Source organism: Lithobates pipiens, unplaced genomic scaffold, assembly GCF_037356315.1.
Source record: "Lithobates pipiens isolate NorthernLeopardFrog02 unplaced genomic scaffold, aLitPip1_a1.2 Scaffold_19, whole genome shotgun sequence".
NCBI lineage: Eukaryota > Metazoa > Chordata > Amphibia > Anura > Ranidae > Lithobates > Lithobates pipiens.
Window position 1 is genome coordinate 106057679 of NW_027507764.1, and position 18664 is coordinate 106076342.

At 42.0% G+C, this 18664-nt stretch overlaps 1 protein-coding gene across 1 annotated transcript in view; it reads left to right on the plus strand.

Moving 5' to 3' along the window:
- Positions 1-18664, plus strand: part of NCAPG2 (non-SMC condensin II complex subunit G2) — a 95811-nt gene that overhangs the window by 57482 nt on the left and 19665 nt on the right. The window contains exons 17-21 of the mRNA XM_077491141.1: positions 6766-6919; positions 7762-7935; positions 11335-11451; positions 12156-12293; positions 14402-14501. Coding sequence (XP_077347267.1) covers positions 6766-6919; positions 7762-7935; positions 11335-11451; positions 12156-12293; positions 14402-14501 — 683 coding nt within the window. The remainder of the gene's footprint in view (positions 1-6765; positions 6920-7761; positions 7936-11334; positions 11452-12155; positions 12294-14401; positions 14502-18664) is intronic.

Consider the following 18664-nt stretch of genomic DNA (forward strand, 5'->3'; position numbering starts at 1 on the left):
AGAGAGAGAAATCCTGTACTTGTACAAATCAACAGGTTTCCCCTGTAGCAAAAAATCTTCAAAGCGGGAAAGCATTCCCATTCTATAGATTGGTTGCAGAAAACACATAGCCAGTCAAGGTGACGGGCCTAAGCTGTCTCTAGGTAGCCATGCACCCTTGCAGTGGGACTGTGGCTGCACTGCATGGGTTAAATGCTCAATTGTGTCTAAGGAATATGAAAAGGCACTTTTTTTTTATTTTATTTTTTTATATCAGATCCACTGCTCTCTCAGGCTCTTCCATGCTGCTACTCTGGTCCCAGTAGCCTCCTTTCCCCTGCACTTCAGTGGTTGGATGCCCTCTGATGTCATCAACACAGATGCAGGGCCCATAGCCTTATGTTAGACACGAGCGAACTTATGGAACAGTCCACCGCTGAAGCATGGGGGATCGCTGTCTGCTGGGGCAACAAAGGCTCGGGTAAGTAAAACATGTCCGTTCCCCAGACTAAAATAAGCATTTAATACTTGCAGTGCAGGCGCCGCCCCGCAGCAAGGGAGGATTTTTACTTCTCCCAGAGTTAGCCTTTATTGATTCCCAAGGCAACTAATGCACTTTGAGAGCCCTTCATAAGAACTCGGTAATCTTTGCAAGTTTTTAAATTGATTCAGGGTAGCATATGTCGGAGAAATTGTAAGCTTGCTGCCTGCAAAAGAATTGGATGAGGCAGAAATATGCCAGTGAAATAGCTGCAAGACCTCCCCACACAAATCTAGGCATTTGCGGTTTGTGCAGAAAACACAACGCACAGTGAGTAAATTTAATTGTTGTTTTTACACTTGGCCTCCTTGTGATACATAAAATTTTGCACGTTTCACACAGGCTTCAGCTTGTATGAGAGCAGTGTGAACACAAAGCTTTGACAAAGCATTTGCAGAGCTTTCAGCAAGCTTTGTATTTAAAGTACCATTCAACTCCAGTTTGTAAATGTTGAACACAAATCCTAATTGAAGAGGTGATTGTCACTTTAAACAAGCTGTTAGCAGCCTTCAGCAGGCTTTCAGCAAGCTTCAAAAAGTTCTGAAGCCTGCTAACAGCTTGTTTGCTCCCTTAGTATTTGTGTTCATTTTTTACAGACTGGAGCTGAATGGTACTTTAAAAACTTCAAAGCTTGCTGGAAGCTCTGGAAATGCTTTGTCACAGCTTGCTGTTCACACTACTCTTATACAAGCTGAAGTCTGTTTGACAACAATTTCCATTGACAAGAATGCAAATTGCCACTTAAATATTGTCTAGTTTCAACCTTTAACCCTTTCACTGCCAGGTCTGTACGCCGTACAGACCTACAGAACTACCTGCAGGTGGCCAACACCGTATGGACCTACATTCCTCCTCTGTTATAAGATCATGGTCACTTCAGCAACTATAATAAACCTGTATCAGAAATGTTCAGCAGACTCTGCTGAACAAAACAATAGCTTTGATGAGCAGCTGCTTCCTCCCCTCCTGCACTACCCACTAGAGGTTGACCGATATATCGGCCGATATTTGGAGGTTTTTAATTAATCTTCATCAGCCGATTGTGCTGATAAAAAGGCCGATATATCTTCAACGCGACTTGCAAATGATTCAGTAATAGAAGTCAATGCAAGTTGTCTGAGTATTTAGTGAAGCACTTGTTTCCTCTCTCGGCAGTCTGCCAAGAAAAGAGCAAAGAGATACAATGTTTACACTTATGAATGAGCTCTGGTGTAGAGTTCTCAGTTTAACCATTTAAAGACTAAATAGTTTCTGACACTTGTTGCTTACAAGTAAAAATCCTGTATTTTCTGCTAGAAAATCACTTGGAACCCCCAAAAATGATAGATCTTTTTTTAGCAGAGACCCTAGGGAATAAAATAGCGGTTGTTGCAATATTTTATGTCACACGGCATTTGCGCAGAGGTCTTTCAAACACAATTTTTTTTGGGAAAAAAAGACACTGATTTTATAAAAAAGAAAACGATAAAGTAAGCCCCCTTTTTTTTTTTTTTTTTTTTTTTTGTGTGTATTTAATTATAGTTTGTTTTTTTAATCTAAATTATACATACTAGTGAACTGATTGGAGGTTGGTTTTGTTTAATGTTTAAATGTAAGAAATTAGCTGTATCACTTATTACTTAAGGCTGCTTTCACACTGGAGCGGGCAGGCGTTGACGGTAAAACGCTGCTAGCTTTAGCGGTGCTTTACCGTCATTTTAGCAGCACTATTCGGCTGCTCGCGGGGCACTTATAACCCATATAGCGGCTGAGGAAGAGGTTAAATGCGCTCGTGAAGCGCTGCTGCCGCATTGCAAATGCTTTGCCAGTGGTGCCCATTCATTTTAATGGGCAGTAGTGGTGGAGGAGCGATGTACACCACTCCAAAGATGCTGCTTGCAGTACTTTTTTTTTTAACATCCTGCCAGCGCATCACCTCAGTGTGAAAGCACTCGGGCTTTCACACAGACTGCAGGGAGCTGTTTTTCAGGCACTTTACAGGTGCTATTTTTACCCCAAAAGTGCCTGAAAAATTAAAGGAATTTTTTTTTTTTAAATCACCCTAACATTTCGGCCCCAAAAAATCTGCATTATATAATTATATATATATCGGCCATCGGCTGCCACGATTTCTAAATATCGGCATTGGCCAGAGAAAAACCCATATCTGTCGACCTCTACTCTTGCCTATTACATCTATCCCCCCAGCATCAGCATACCCGCCAGCACAGATCTTGATCTTGGATCCGTTGCAATTGCCAAGTGCACAGGTAAACTTCTTTTTAGCAGCTGCTGCCTGGGAGATCCGTGAGTACAGTGTGTCAGGAGGGGGGGGGGGGGGGGGGGGGGGAGGAGCTGGTAAACATGTGTTTACCAGCTCCCTTCCTTTCCTAGGTGAACATAGCGAGCGTTCGATACCAATCCCTTCTATATTCTGCTGTCATGTGACATAGTAAACATCGTTTATGAATGAATGAGAGCCGCTATTCCGAGGCTTACATCCAAGTATTGCAGCTGAGCCTGCAGAGAAAGGGACTGAACTCTTCCCCTTTCACACAGGCACCTCCGGGGGGAGGGAGGGTGAAAACGGATCACCTGTCAATTTTCATCCGATCCGTCATACAAATGGAAAATGGGACCACCATCCGTCTGTTTTTTGCAGGCTGGATCAGATAGCTGCGGATGTCAGCGAAACGTGTCATCCGCCGCTCCATAGAGGAGACTGGAGGGTCTGATCAGGTCAGCCTGAAAAACTGATAGGTGGACCTGATCGGACAGCCTGTGTGAAAGGGCCCTAAGGGTAAATTTAGACGTGTCTAAATCACCCTTGCCTCTGAAGCCTGAGGCTATCCTCCAGAGCCTACTCGTGAGGAAGCGATGCCACCTGTTTTTAACCCCATTTTTGCCAACCCCCAACTGTAAGTCTAAACAAAGCCTGAGGCCTTGTTCATGCAGGGCATACCACTAGAGGGGGGCGTGTTTATCTGCAGAAGGATGCGCAGGTGTTCTGTGCATCCCCATGCAGGCAGTCCCATTGATGTCAATTGGGACACAGCAGCTGTGCGGGAATGTACATGTGTCCCGTGCATTCCTGTGCAGACAGTCCCATTCATGTCAATTGAGATGCAGCAGCTGCAAGGACACAGCCACTGCTCCCAACTTGACATCCATGTGGGTGCATGTCCCTGAACTCGCACTGTCTGCATTTTGGGTCCATGCACCTACACCCACATGAATGTCGGATCTGTCCTTGCAGCTGCTGTGTCCCATTGGACATGAATAGGACTGGATGCAGAGAATACCTGTATATCCCCGTGCAGGTAAACGCTGCCATCCATGGGCGTATGCTTTGGCCCACCCCACTGAATGAGGCCTTAATGCCATGTACACACAAGCAGAATTTCCGACAGAAAAAGTCAGACGGGAGCTTTTCATTTTCATATTCCGATTGTGTGTATGCCCCATCTGACTTTTTACGTTGAAAATTCTAAAGGACTTAGAAAGAGAACATCTAACATCTAAATTTTTCTAAGGGAACTAATTCCTATCGGGGATACCGCTCGTCTGTATGCTGTTTCGACGTAGCAAAAACAACGCATGCTCTGAAGCAAGTATGAGACGGAAGCTATTGGCTACTGGCTATTAAACTTCCTTTTTCTTGTCCCGTTGTACGTCACCGTGTTCTTGATGGTCAGACTTTGGTGTGACCGTGTGCATGCAAGACAGCTTCAGTGGAATTCCATCGGAGAAACCTTCAGATTTTATTTTGACGAAAAAAAACGCGTGTGTACACGGCATAAGTAGGAATTTAGCAGGAATTGCGTAAGTTATTTTGGATTTTTGTGTGTGTGTGTGGGGTTTTTTTTAATTTTTTTTTTTTTTTGTGAAAATAGTGATTTGATAAACATTTTGTCTGAAGGCACAATTTTTAAAATGTGCAAATACTTATTAACTCGACACAGGATAAGCTTTTATGTTTAGCAGGAATTTAGTAAAACTGTGAGAATAATTGTTTTTTAATGCATTTTTTGCGGCAATATTGGTTTGATAAACGTTTGCACAAATACCGCAGGGCCTAAGAAATAAGTAGCACCTACTTTTTATTCTAGAGGTTATATTCTTTCAGAAAATATATGTTTGGGGGGGTGTTCTTTCACAAATTCTGAAAGCTGTAAGGGAAAAATTTTAAACCTTCAGATTTAATTTGGATATTTACATTTGCGTATGTACGATTTTCACCATTTTGCTAAAAGGCACAATGTAAAAATTAAAAATGTTTGTTATTTACTCCATACAGGTTAAGTTTTTATATTTAGTAGGGATTTTGTAAAATTTGCTGTGTTTTTATCTGCTAATATAATGATTTTTAATGGATTTTTAGCAAAAAATATTTTTTTGATAAACATTTGTGCAAATATCGTGGGACATTAAAAATTGGTAGTACCTTCTTTTAATTCTACTGGTCACGTGCTTTCAGAAAGTATATGATTTAGGGGGACTTTCGCAAACTCTGAAAGCTAGGGGTGCACCGAATGGGTTTTTTGGTGCCGAAACAGATACCGTAACATATTTTAAAAAAAAATATTTTTTTTATACAGGAGATGGTCAGAGACTGGGGACATGGTACAGGAGATGGTCAGAGACGGGGGACACGATACAGGAGGTGGTCAGAGACGGGGGACACGGTACAGGAGATGGTCAGAGAAGGGGGACGTGGTACAGGAGGTGTCCCCCCATTGCAGGCCAGTGTCCCCCCATTGCAGGCCAGTGTCCCCCCATTGCAGGCCAGTGTCCCTGTGCCCCATATTGCAGGCCAGTGTGCCCCATATTGCAGGCCAGTGTCCCATTTTTGCAGCCAGCCTGTGCAGGGAAGAGAGGAGAGCCGCCTCCCGCCGCCTGTTTGATCACAGCGCCGGGAACATCACAGCTTTCATTTCAATAGCTGTGTGTTCCCGGCCGCACCGTCACACACAGCCCCTACCCCTTGTCCGGGCACTTTGATAGACAGATCATCCGTCCAATCCTGCGGGTGATCTGTCTATCAAAGTGCCCGGACAAGGGGGAGGGGCTGTGTGTGACGGCGCGGCCGGGAACACACAGCTATTGAAATGAAAGCTGTGATCAAACAGGCGGCAGAGGCGGCTCTCCTGCGCTATACAACCCCCATGATGGGCGGCACCAGGGGAGGGGGCGGAGCCCCACCCAGGCCACACCCCTTTTCCGACTCCATTATCGACTGTTTTTCTCTTTCGGCAGATTGCCGAAAAGGGCATTTTCGCCCGACATGTTTCGGCGGCCGAAATTTCAGTGCATCCCTACTGAAAGCTTTAAAGAGGAAGTAAACCCTTCCAAACAACTTGGACCTATAGGTAAGCCTAGATTAAGGCTTACCTGTAGGTCCAAGCAATATCTCCTAAACCTATATGGTTTAGGAGATATTTGCCCGAAAATGGGCACCGCTGTCTACGGCGCATGCGCCGTAAACAGCGGCGCGCAGGCGCACTAAATGCGGCAAATCCAAGAATGGATTTGCCAAATTTGTCGACTCCCGTGCGCATGCGCGGGAGTGACGTCATCGCGGCTTCGCCGTATGACAGCGGCGGAGCTGCGAGGCGTGACTCCCGTGCGCATGCGCGGGAGTGACGTCATCGCGGTTGCGCCGCTGTGATTCGTCGGAGCTGCGAGACGCCACAAGCAACATGGACGCGGCGGACTACAGGGATCAGCGGCGACTTCGCTGGCTCCTGTGTCAGGTAAGTGACACATAATGAGCTACTATGCGATGCATAGTAGTCCATTATGCTTTACCTTTGCAGGGAAAAAAAGAGGAAGTAAACCCATTAGGGTTTACTTCCTCTTTAAGTGAAAAAAAAAAAGAAAAGCAAAGGAAAAATTGCAAAAATGGTTTGGCCACCTGAGTGTACACAATGGAGCACCGGGCCTGGCAGTGAAATGGTTTGTGTGTGTGTGTGTGTGTTCAGCTAGTGTAATTATGTGAAATCTTCTATAACATGCTGAAATCAGATTGAAGGTTTAGAAGTAATGTACTGTATAATAGGATGAGGCATAGGAGAGTAGATGACCTTTGTGTTGGAATTCATAGTAGTAGTGAAAATAAGAGTCAGGAGAATTTCTAACTCTGAAACTCTATCACAGTCTTGGCACCACAAACTATTTGGTAGGTGAACAGTTGTATTTGTTTTCCAACTTGTGTGCTGTTTCACTTAATTTATACTTTGTCCATTTCTTCATCCAACATCTCTTAGCTGTTCTGTATTGTCCAAGCTGAGGCATTTAAATAACGAGACTGAAGAGAAAAAATACTCTGCACTTATCGACTGCTTGTGTCGCTGGGGACAAGTGGGTCACCTACTGGAGCTGATAACCGACCAGCTTTCGGAGGCCTTGCCAGAGAAGAAGGTAATGTTGCGCTATCTGCACATGGAGCAATAAATGATGGATCGTTTCACACAATCAGTCACTCAAGAAACCATTATTTGACCATATTGAATTTATGGAGCTTTTCTTCAAGGGCCAATCATTCCTTATCTATGACCATATTCATTTATTGACTGAATCCAATTCAATCTGTTTTTGAAAGAAACAATACTTTTATCAGAATGGTGAATAATGCTGAATAATTGTCTTTAGTGAAAATTCAGCAAAACAGTCTTCATGACTTGAGCCAGCCTGAATCTCGACCAGCTCAGAGGGAACCAGATGAGGATTTATCTGATTGATCAACTTGGGTTCAACCATCCTGCCGGATTTTTACATGCAATTTTATTGCAACCTGTTTTATCGGCTAGCAATAAGCACTGGCTTCCCCTTACCAGGAGAACACAATGGTTTAGCGGGAGGGATTACCCCATCAACACATCCCGTGATTGCAGGAAAGAAATTCACTCCATCGATGACCGGCCTTAGATGCTGGTTCTACAGATCAAACAATCTATGGTCGGTCGGTCGGTGGGGGGGGGCGGGGGGGTTATTACACACAGGGCTGCTTGTTGCAAACTAGATGAAAGGTAAAATGTTAGTAATACCAAATCACATGTGAGCTTTCAGTCTGCTACTGCTACAAAAGCACATTGAGCAGTAGTGACCCTTTCCTTTTTGTGCTCTTTTTCTTTCCCCATCCCTTTCTCTCCTTTTTTTTTTTTTTTTTTTTTTTAAATGTTTTTAATCCTGTATCTTGACAATTGCATTAATAATGCACTATGGAAAACACATCTGCTGAATTTATTTTTTATTTCTTGTAGAAAAAAAAAGAGAAGGCGCGTAAAGTGCGCATCCAGGATAACATGGAGTGCAAACCAGACTTGGCTCTTAAATATATCGAATATCTTATGACCCAAAACAATAACCGAGACTATCTTCTGGCTGCACAACCAAACAAACTAAATAACCTTTTTAAACAGCTGGGTCTGGTCAAAGTAAGTACCAAGTTTATTCATTGTTTTCTCTCATGTAACAATAATTTTGGAAAGTTTGTCTCTTGCATGTGCTAAGCCTTGCGCAGCTATACAAAATTCTCTGTGCCAGTCCGCGGCCTGTTTGCAGCCGGGCCATGAAGGCTGCACTGTCAAAGGTCCGGCAGCGGGCGAGCCAATAGATGACATCATCTCTCATCGCCCGCCCCACATTTCCGCCCTGCATCAATGCTTTTCTGCCCTCACAGGGCACTACAATGTCGGAGGTGCGGCAGAGAGCTGACATCTCCCTTTTGTCTTTCTCATTGCTTGCTACAAAACCGAGGCTTAGAACAGCTGTGAGGGGTTTATGCCTGGGTGTGGATGTCTGCATTTTTTTGGGAAGTGTCCATTCATCTGAAAGTGGTCGCAAACCCAAGTAGTCATGTATAATGAACCCCTTTGTGTCCTGTGATGTGCTTCCATAAAAGGATTTTACAGGTAAACCAAAAATTCTAATTTTTGCTTTACATGAACTCAAATTTTGTGTTGTGTAATATAAAGTCAGATTATGGTTTTACTTTTTACATACAGATGGCAAGCAACAGAATCGCAGAAATTCATATAGATATTATCATATTTATATGTTACAAATGCTCACGCTAGCTACAACTTTCGAGTTATTTTCTGTTGTATTTGTGCGTAAGAACATGAAATCTAAGTATAGGCACTGAAATAAATTTTTTATTAACATGTCATCTGACTCAAATCGACATCTCCACTTCAATTTCAGGTTTAATATTCAAACCCTGTTTTAACGTCTTCATAGGCCTAGTTCCGTACCCCCATCATTTGGTTCTCAGACTCGATGAATACCCTCATTAGAGGAACTGCAGTCTGCTCACAAAATTTGTAACAAAACATCTTTGCCATTCTGAACCCCCCCCCCCCCCCCCCCCACCACCACCACTTTGTATATTATTTTATATATACTGTGATTCTGTACTTGCCAAATATGCTGCAGAAATTTCCCTCCACTAAGTGGCTGCATCCATTTTAACTGTGGGCAGCTAAAGCTGCCTCCCGTTTACTTCCTGGATTTACACAGACCCACAGAGGCACACCCGTTTACTTCCTGGATTTACACAGACCCACAGAGGCACACCTCCAGCTCTGCCGCTCTCATTGGCCCTCTTATGACTCATCCCCCTCCCTTCCTGGCAAACTCTCAGGAGAATGAGAGAGCTGTGCATGATGCCATAAGCCTAGGCTTTTTACCAGACAAACAGGAAGTGGGCTGTATAAGGTATTTACTGGCAGAAAAAAAAATGTTTTACTATCCAAAGTTAAAACAAGAAGGGCAGATGATTTAATAGATGGAAAGTTGAAAAAATGTTCATCTAAAGGACGAGTTTACCTTTGGGAATATGTTACATGTTCCACCCGTTTTTAGGGTGGCACATGTATAATGTTCCCACTGTTGCAGCCGCTCACTGTTCCCTCGTTTCCCTGTGACAACAGTATGGGGAAAAGTTCCCCGTACTAGCTGTCACTTTTTGAAAACCGTGTTGCTGTTTAGAATCTTTCCTTTTATCTAATGGCCAAGTATGAATGTTTTGGATCTTAATAGTATAATTGATTTATATATATTTATCTCTTTTAGATTTAGAAAAGTAGACAGAAGATTTTACAGTCTGTGTGAAAAGGATATCTAAATGTTTCATTAGTTTGTTCATCTCTTTGGAGAGCTTACATATGTTAGTAATTTAATCTTTTCTTCCACATCGCAAATGGGATAAGGTATCACATTAAAGCGAAGTTCCACCCATTTAGAAGTCAGCAGCTACAAAAAAATTTAGCTGTTGACTTTTAAATCAGACACTTACCTGTCCAGCGATGCAGGCAAACAAAGCCCCGCTCTTCTCCCCCCTCCTCTCTGCGGCACCGGCATCACTACTGTGGGCACCCTACTGTGGCTGCACAGCCGGGCATACACTGTGCATGTGCTAGCCGCGCTGTGATTGGCCGGGCAATTTTCTGGGACCTGTGGCGTATCCCAGAAGATTGCAGGGAGGGAGGGGGGAGAGGTCACAAAGTACATCAGCAGCTCGGTCCTTCTGCCGGGCAAGTGAGAGAGCTCAGCACGCTTTACACATGCGCAGTAGGGAACCAGCCGTGAAGCCGCAAGGCTACACCGCCAGGTTACCTTACCCGCAATGGCAGCGGCAGCACCCAACAGCCGATGCAAACACCGGCTGCAGTGTTGACATCGCTGGGCTCCAGGATGGGCAAGGGTCCTAATGTTAAGTCAGCAGCTACAGTATGTCTAGCTGCTGACTTAAAATTTTTAAAGGGGTGGGCGGAACTCCGCTTTAGGAATATTCGTTATTTTATACTGTAATTTCTTGATTAGGAAATTAATAAGAAAAAGGCTTTTCAGTGTGTGTGTGTGTGTGTGTACACATAGACATATATATATTTTTTTTTTATTTAGATGATGGATGAGGTTATATTGTATATGTTTGTACACATGGTTCTTGCCCATCCCCTGGGTTTTTAATGGAATGCCAGCTTAGCTGTGTATAGAGCCTGTATTGTATTTCAGTAGCTCCTCAGTGAAGGGAGGGGGAGTTGGGCTGAAATTTTGTCCAATACATTTGTCACTAGAGTTTGTGGGACTAAAAGACACAAAATAACTTTAAACCAGCCCATTTTAGGCGAAGATGGGGGCTGAATTGTGGAGTAAAATAGTGAGCAAAGAACTTTAGGGTCAGACTGCTAGACACGTGGTCCTCTGCCCACACGGCCATGTCCTTCATTCACACAGCTGTGTGTGTGAATGAGCCTCAAGTTCTGACATCCTTTGACTGTTGGCTTGTAGTTCTCAATGAACTACCACAGCGCTGTTGAGTGCTGTGGTAGTTTGAGTCTTCCTCTCCACACGAAACTGCCTGCTCTTATGATATACGGGGCAGAAAGATCATACTGACACTCTGCAGAAGACCTGCATGGCATCAGCGATTTGCTGATCACTGGTGCAATGCAGTAAATGCACTTCTTTGCAGATTAAAAAAAAAATTTATTTACTATAATTCTAATTTTTTCTTTTAATTATTTTTTTTTTTTTTGGACCCTGGGAAGCTTTGCAGCAGTGATCAGCAAATCACTTTTGCCACGCAGGTGAACTTATCCTTTAAAGAACCTCTGCATAAGAAGATTCATAGTTCCCTGTGCTTACATTTTAATTGGTGCCCACTGAATTAAGTGTTTTGTAATGCAAAAGATTTAACATAGTACAAAAAGAGAAATATAAACTTTAAAAAAAAAATCTTCAAATTGAGTTTTGCTTTTTTTTTTTTTGCTTCAGTTGTATATGTAGTATTATACTCCTGGTAAAAACTATGGTTTACTTTACATTTTTAGGAGGTTTTGTGTTCCTTTTTGAAGCCATCTGAAGAGGTAACTTCTATTCTTAGTCAAGAAACGGCCATGCGGGCCTTTAGTCTTTACTGCAGGCTCAGTATTCACCTCCAATACAAGGTAATGGTCCTGAAAAATCTACTGTTTGTTTGGTTTGTGTGTAAGAACGTATACAAATTTTAATTTTTTTTTTTTTCTCCAAAGATTAAAATCGACAATAGTTTAAAATATGAGCTCTTGTTGCATTGCAATCCCATTATGGCATGGAAACCACGATTACACTGATACAGGCAGGTATTAACTTGTATTCAATAATTTCCTAAAGTTTGAAGTGCCCCCACAGGCAGGATCAACATTGAGCTTCTATTTTAAACTGTTGTTGATCTTAATCTTTAGAGAATAAAATGAATTGTTATATTGACATTTGTCCGATATGTCCTTTCTTTCTATCTACTATGTGGGTTTCCATTTCTAGGACAGTAGGTTATATGGGCTCCAATGGCATAGTTCACACCAGCGCGGTGCTATTCAGTTGCAGAAAAAAGTACAATATGCTGTTTTTTTTTTTGTTTTTTTTTCTTTTGTACAGAACTGTACTGAAGTGCAGTAAAAAGCATCAAAAATGCACCCGACTCCAGTACAGTGTGGGGGGAAAAAAAGCATCTGAAATGCATTCGGCAAGGCATTAAAAAATCAAAAACATGTTAACACGCATACAGAAACGCATCCGGACTGGATCTGGAGAAAGAGTTTTTGTGTTGTGAATGGGCTAGGCATATAAATCACACATTTGTGTTTTTGTATTTTTACTTCTGGTTGTGTAGTTCCAGTCGGAAGGAAGGACATACTTATCATTGCTGGAGGATACCGGTAGTTGGGTTGAAAGTCAGGTTCTTGGAATCCTTGGAAGCAGTGAGCCACTCACAGAGCAGCAGAGTACAGTGGCTCAGCAGATCCTTCAGGTGAGATCTGTTTTATATTTCTACACCATCCCTCCATTAAATATTTTTAATTTCATAATTAGAATTAGAAAGTTGAAATACAAATGGTGTGGAAAAGGAGAAATGTTTTTCATAAAAATATATATATATTTTTTTATTGCTGGTTAAGAGGGCATAGATTGTGTTTGTTTGTTTTTTTTTTTTTTTTTTTTTTTTTTTTAATTGGTTATTGTTCCACTTGGATGTTGGAGTTCAATTGTGGCTGAAGCTACTCAACGCTCCCCAGCAGCCTGCTTAAGATAAAGCCTGCTGCGCTTTATTTAAGAGCAGCATTCTATCTTTAACGATTTCACACACCTGAACTGTCACAATTGATGTGCTCCAATTGGGAATGCCCATACTCCTGACTGAATGGAGCTTAGTAATTGTGACTACCCATATGTCAAACCACTGCTCTCACACAGCACAGCAGTCCTCCTCTTCAGCTAATTAACAGGTGTTTGGGTCATTAATGAATAAATAATAAGCCTATTAGAGCTAACTATTTATGCACCCTGGCTTTGAGTAATGCGCCTTCACTTGGGTGTGAAAGAGCTGGTGACTGCTGTTGTGAACACCAGCATGGGAAAGGGGGTTTATCTCCTCCTGTTCCTAATACTGGTGCTCTTCAAGGGGAGCTGCATCTCCTGGATGCAATCTAGAGCACCCCTAAACAATAGCTGTTGATTATATTTTATTGCATAAATGTACTAAATTAATCTTATTTGGAAGCAGGACCATACCCTGGCACATAAAGATGGGTGCAGCTTAGAGATGACTACAAAATTTTCTAATTTTTGCAACTGTCCCAGCTTGCGTAATTGGACATCATATCATTTATCTTCTCTAAGGGCAGACAGAAGCTTCTAACTGGTACCAAGATGTTTTCAAATACTACAAAACTGCTAGATCTTTCTCTCTGTAAATCAAATTTATAAACCATAGACCAATTTTTTGTAACCAGCAGCTTTTTGCCATCCACTTTTGGACAGCAATACTGATTTTATTTTTATGTTGTTTGAGAGATCACACGAGTGTGACTTCAGCTCTCCTCCCCCTTTTTTCTGAACTCTCAGATAGGCGTTAAGATTCTGCACTTTGGGTGTAGAGAAGAGAAGCCTGCAGATGGACAGGTACAACTTATGTAGGTGAATTTGTTTTAATCTCTGTGTATCACCTGAGGATAGTCCCTTCACTGGATATATGTAAGGGTTTACAACCACTTTAGGGTCTTTCAAGTATTTAGTCCTGGTTTTACAACAGAGGAGGAAGGCTACCCTCTCTGTCCAGCCCTCCCACCCACATAGAAAAATATTGGGAGGGGGAGCTTATAGTGGGTGATATAAAAGCTGTATCATGTAGGTATCTTTTACATATAAGTATATGCTATAAGAATATATGAAGATGAAAGGAGAATGGGATAAATGTTTAGGTAAAATAGAATGCTTCCTTGTTCAACACACAGTGGTCAACAAGTCATTCGTTCAATCTCTATTCTAAAGAAAGTGCACCAAAGTCATGAGCGATTTCTCTCCATTTTAGATACTAGTACTATTTTCATTTTGAATTTCTGGAATTTTAATGCCACTAAGGCCCCTTTCACACTGACGTTCCGTTCAGGCCCGCCTGTCAGTCTTTCAGGCGGACCTGAACAGGTGCTCCATAGAGCTCTATGGAGCGTCGGATGTCAGCGGTGACATGTCCGCTGACATCCGACCCGCTCCGATCCGAATAAGTGTAACGAAGGAAAAAGCTATTTTTCCATCCGTCATCGGATCGGGTGACGACGGGCACTGCGGTCCGTCGTCATCCGATCTCCCATAGGGGAGAGCGGCGCTGTGACAGGTCCGTCCCTGCGCAGTGTGCAGAGACGGAGCTGTCATCTTCCCGCTCAGTGGGGACCGGCGGAGTGATCCCCGCTGAGCAAACGGATATCCATGGGGCAGATCAGAACTGATCCGCCCCGTGTGAAAGGACCCTTAGTGATTCATCCTACTAATGCTTAATGAGCTCTATTGTGTTTCAATCTGCAACTCAATATTCCATAATGCGGAAATCACATTTGGTGTTATTTTCTTGTCACTAAATAGACTTATCTGACAGTATGTAAAGATGTGATAATGATTGGCCTTGGTGACACAGATTTTCAAGCTCAGCTTCTTCAAACTCTGATTTCAGTAATACAGAATGGTAAGTTGTTGTGTTTTTTTTTTTTTTTTTTTTTGTTCTGTTCCATTTGTGTGTAGATCAGGATAGATCATCTTTTGTCACTTGCTCTCTTCATCAGCATGTTTCATGCACTGACACATAACCGATTGGCTCCTTGTGTTTCCCCCAAACTCACTTTAAGCTCTGCTGTACAGGGGACTGCGAGAGTCTAAGGGCCAGTTCACACCACAAAGCAGTCCAGTGTTTTGTTTTCTGCATCAAAAGCACATGGATAGTAGGTTATTTGTTTTCAATGGCATGGTTCACACCAGTGCAGTGTGTTCCAGTTCCAGAAAAAAAAAGTAGTACATGCTGCGTTTTTTTTTTTTTTCCCCCTGCAGTGAACTGTACTGGAACATGGTAAAATGCAAAAAAAATGCACTGGAACGCACACATCTTTTTTTAAAGTGAAGAAAAAGAGGAGAAAAATGCACTGAAGCGCATCAAAAACGCATATGCAGAAAAGTACCCAGACTGCTTTTCTATGGTGTGAACTAGTCCCAATACCAAGTCAGATTCAGGTTCTTGCACTGCTTCTGCTTAAAAATACATTTGATAGTGTGTTCATGAATACAGAGCTTCATTTAATTGTGGATTTCACAGCCACCTGGAGTTCAGCTTTAAAGCGTAACTTCACTTTTGTTGAGAAGAAAACATTCTCCGCTGGGTAATCTGTGTACTGCACACTACTTTGTTGCAGATTCCTGCTTTTTTTTTTTTTTTTTTTTTTTTTTTTTTTTTATTATTATTATTATTATTATGAAGACGAAATAACGCTTTATCCATGTGTTAAATGTATATATGGATTGGAGTATTTTTATAATTAGCAATCAGCTGCTGCACTTGCAGGGTTCTAATAAGGAAAGTGGAAGGATCTGCATCCCTTTAAACGTGATTTCTATTTGGAAATATCTCGCCAAAAAATGGTTGAAGGGGGGATGCCCAAAATCTGATCTGTATCTTAGTGCAAACTTCTAGGTAAACAGCCAATCACACAAGCAGGAAATTACATTCTTGAGGGTTATAAGAATTAGTAAAAATGCGGCGCTACCAAAACATTGCTAAATAAAATCCATGTGTAATAATCTCAAAATAAATGTGAATAAAATATTATCCACTAAATATAAATGCAATAGGTAATGGATTAAATTCAAAACTCAACAAATATACGTGAATGCAATAAATGTGCAAAGATAGTGAATAGAAATCCGTAAAAAAATATTCAGACACCTAAATAATCCACATAGACAATCCAGATGAAAACAAACATAATAGAATATCCATATGAAAATATAAAAAACAATAGTGAGATAAACGTGCAAAATTAATAAATAGTTAGTCCATGGTTAAAGTGCATTAGTGACTGATGCCATTGCAAAATAAATGGATAAAGTTCATGCAAAAAGATGTGATCAGATGATTCCCACAAGTGACAAATCACTGCAAACTTCAGTGCTTAATGGGTGCACCAACTATTTCCCCCAGCCTCTCACCTCCAATATCTGGTATACAGGCACTGTATAAAAGGGTAACTGCTGGCTTCTATTTCGTTCACACTGCTTCACCGCTGATTAAGTTTTCACTGTGAGGCTATATATTACTTGCCCTCCCAATAGCTCCAGGGTATCCAGACCATAAAGGGTAAAAGAACACAGAGGGCTCTCATGTGCAGTAACTTCGCTATTTTATTGAGAACAACAGTAAAATCCACACTTACATTTAAGATAACAGCAGAGTGTGCAGCAGACGCGGACTTCCGGTTTCGGCCGAAAACCGGAAGTGATGGGTCCGACACCAAATTCCTTCCCTGACGCGTTGCGTTACAGAACGTAACTTTTTCAAAGGGTCTGTTCTGTTCTTTTCAAACGTTCTGTAACGCAACGCGTCAGGGAAGGAATTTGGTGTCGGACCCATCACTTCCGGTTTTCGGCCGAAACCAGAAGTCCGCGTCTGCTGCACACTCTGCTGTTATCTTAAATGTAAGTGTGGATTTTACTGTTGTTCTCAATAAAATAGCGAAGTTACTGCACATGAGAGCCCTCTGTGTTCTTTTACCCTTTATGGTCTGGATACCCTGGAGCTATTGGGAGGGCAAGTAATATATAGCCTCACAGTGAAAACTTAATCAGCGGTGAAGCAGTGTGAACGAAATAGAAGCCAGCAGTTACCCTTTTATACAGTGCCTGTATACCAGATATTGGAGGTGAGAGGCTGGGGGAAATAGTTGGTGCACCCATTAAGCACTGAAGTTTGCAGTGATTTGTCACTTGTGGGAATCATCTGATCACATCTTTTTGCATGAACTTTATCCATTTATTTTGCAATGGCATCAGTCACTAATGCACTTTAACCATGGACTAACTATTTATTAATTTTGCACGTTTATCTCACTATTGTTTTTTATATTTTCATATGGATATTCTATTATGTTTGTTTTCATCTGGATTGTCTATGTGGATTATTTAGGTGTCTGAATATTTTTTTACGGATTTCTATTCACTATCTTTGCACATTTATTGCATTCACGTATATTTGTTGAGTTTTGAATTTAATCCATTACCTATTGCATTTATATTTAGTGGATAATATTTTATTCACATTTATTTTGAGATTATTACACATGGATTTTATTTAGCAATGTTTTGGTAGCGCCGCATTTTTACTAATTCTTATATCTAATTCTGGTGCAGAGAACACTTTTTTATGCTGGCTGCTTCCTAGATACATTATTTTCTGTAGGATAACTCAGGTGGAGCGCACTAGCATTCCCTTTTACATTCTTGAGGGTTGTCCTGTACGCCGTTTTATGTACAGATCACCTCCAGGTTGCCATATTGCATTGCGGTTTACAGAAATTTACAGTGCTGCGGATTGACAAGGAAAGGTAATTTTTATGTTCATGTATTTTACTGAGTGACACAAAGGTCATCGCATACATATTAACATCTGTCCTAAGTAAAAATTGACTCTACGTAGGGAGAAATACAGAAACCAGCACCGTTAACAGTTTGGATAAAAACACGAACCCATCGCAAAGGTTACTCTATAAATGGGTAGAAAGGATCCAACAAATGATGATGACTTTTAACATAATCTACAGTATAAGAATGAGTGAGGATGGATGGCTAACAACTGGATGGTCCAGCCCAGCCATGCCTCTGGGAATCACAAGGACCAAGTGTTGATAAAGTGTGCAGCAAAGTTCAGACTAATGAAAAGGGAGATTAGAAATATAGAGGGGGGGGGGGTTGGGGGGGGGGGGGGTTAGAGGAATGGAGTAGTTCCAGGGTTTGAAACGATCCAAGGAGCACAATCAAAGAACAAAAATGTAGAGTCCATTAAGGCTTCATAAGAGGTGTCAGAATCAGGAGTTTAACCTCTAGAGATCCGCGATATAGCCGAATGACGGCTGCAGCGTGGACCTGCTTTGCGGGGACTACGTCTATTGACGTTGTCCCGTGCATGAGGGGCGCGCTCTGTGATCAGCGAGTCTATGAGACTCGCCTGATCACGGATCCGAGCAAGGGGTCGATCCCGACCCCTTACCACGTGATCAGCTGTCAGCCAATGACAGCTGATCATGTGACAAAACAGAGCCGGTAATCGGCTATTTTTTCTCCTCGCACTGACAGCGCGAGGAGAAAAAAAAAGCTGATCACCAGCGGCCGTGATCGGGACATCAGTCCCGATCACAGCCAGATCATCAGTGCCACCAAAGTAGGGGGCAAAGTGAAACATTAGTGCCACCCATTAGTGCCCACAGTGCCACCTATCAATGCCCACAATCTGCCGCAAAAACAGTGCTGCCCAGCAGTGCCACCTATCAGTGCCTATCAGTCCCATCTATCAGTGGTACCCATCAGTGCCCATCCGTGCCATCTTATCTGTGCCCATCTTTGCCCATCAGTGCCGCCTTATCTGTGCCCATCAGTACTGCCTTATCTGTGCCCATCGGTGCCACCTTAACTGTGCCTATCGGTGCCCACCAGTGCCGCCTTATCAGCGCATTTCAATGAAGGAGAAAAATTACCTGTTTGCTAAATTTTATAACAAATTATTAAACATGATTTTTTATTTATTTTTTATTTTGCATCTTTTTTTGTTTGTTTAGCAAAAAATAAAACTCCCAGCTGGAATTAAATACC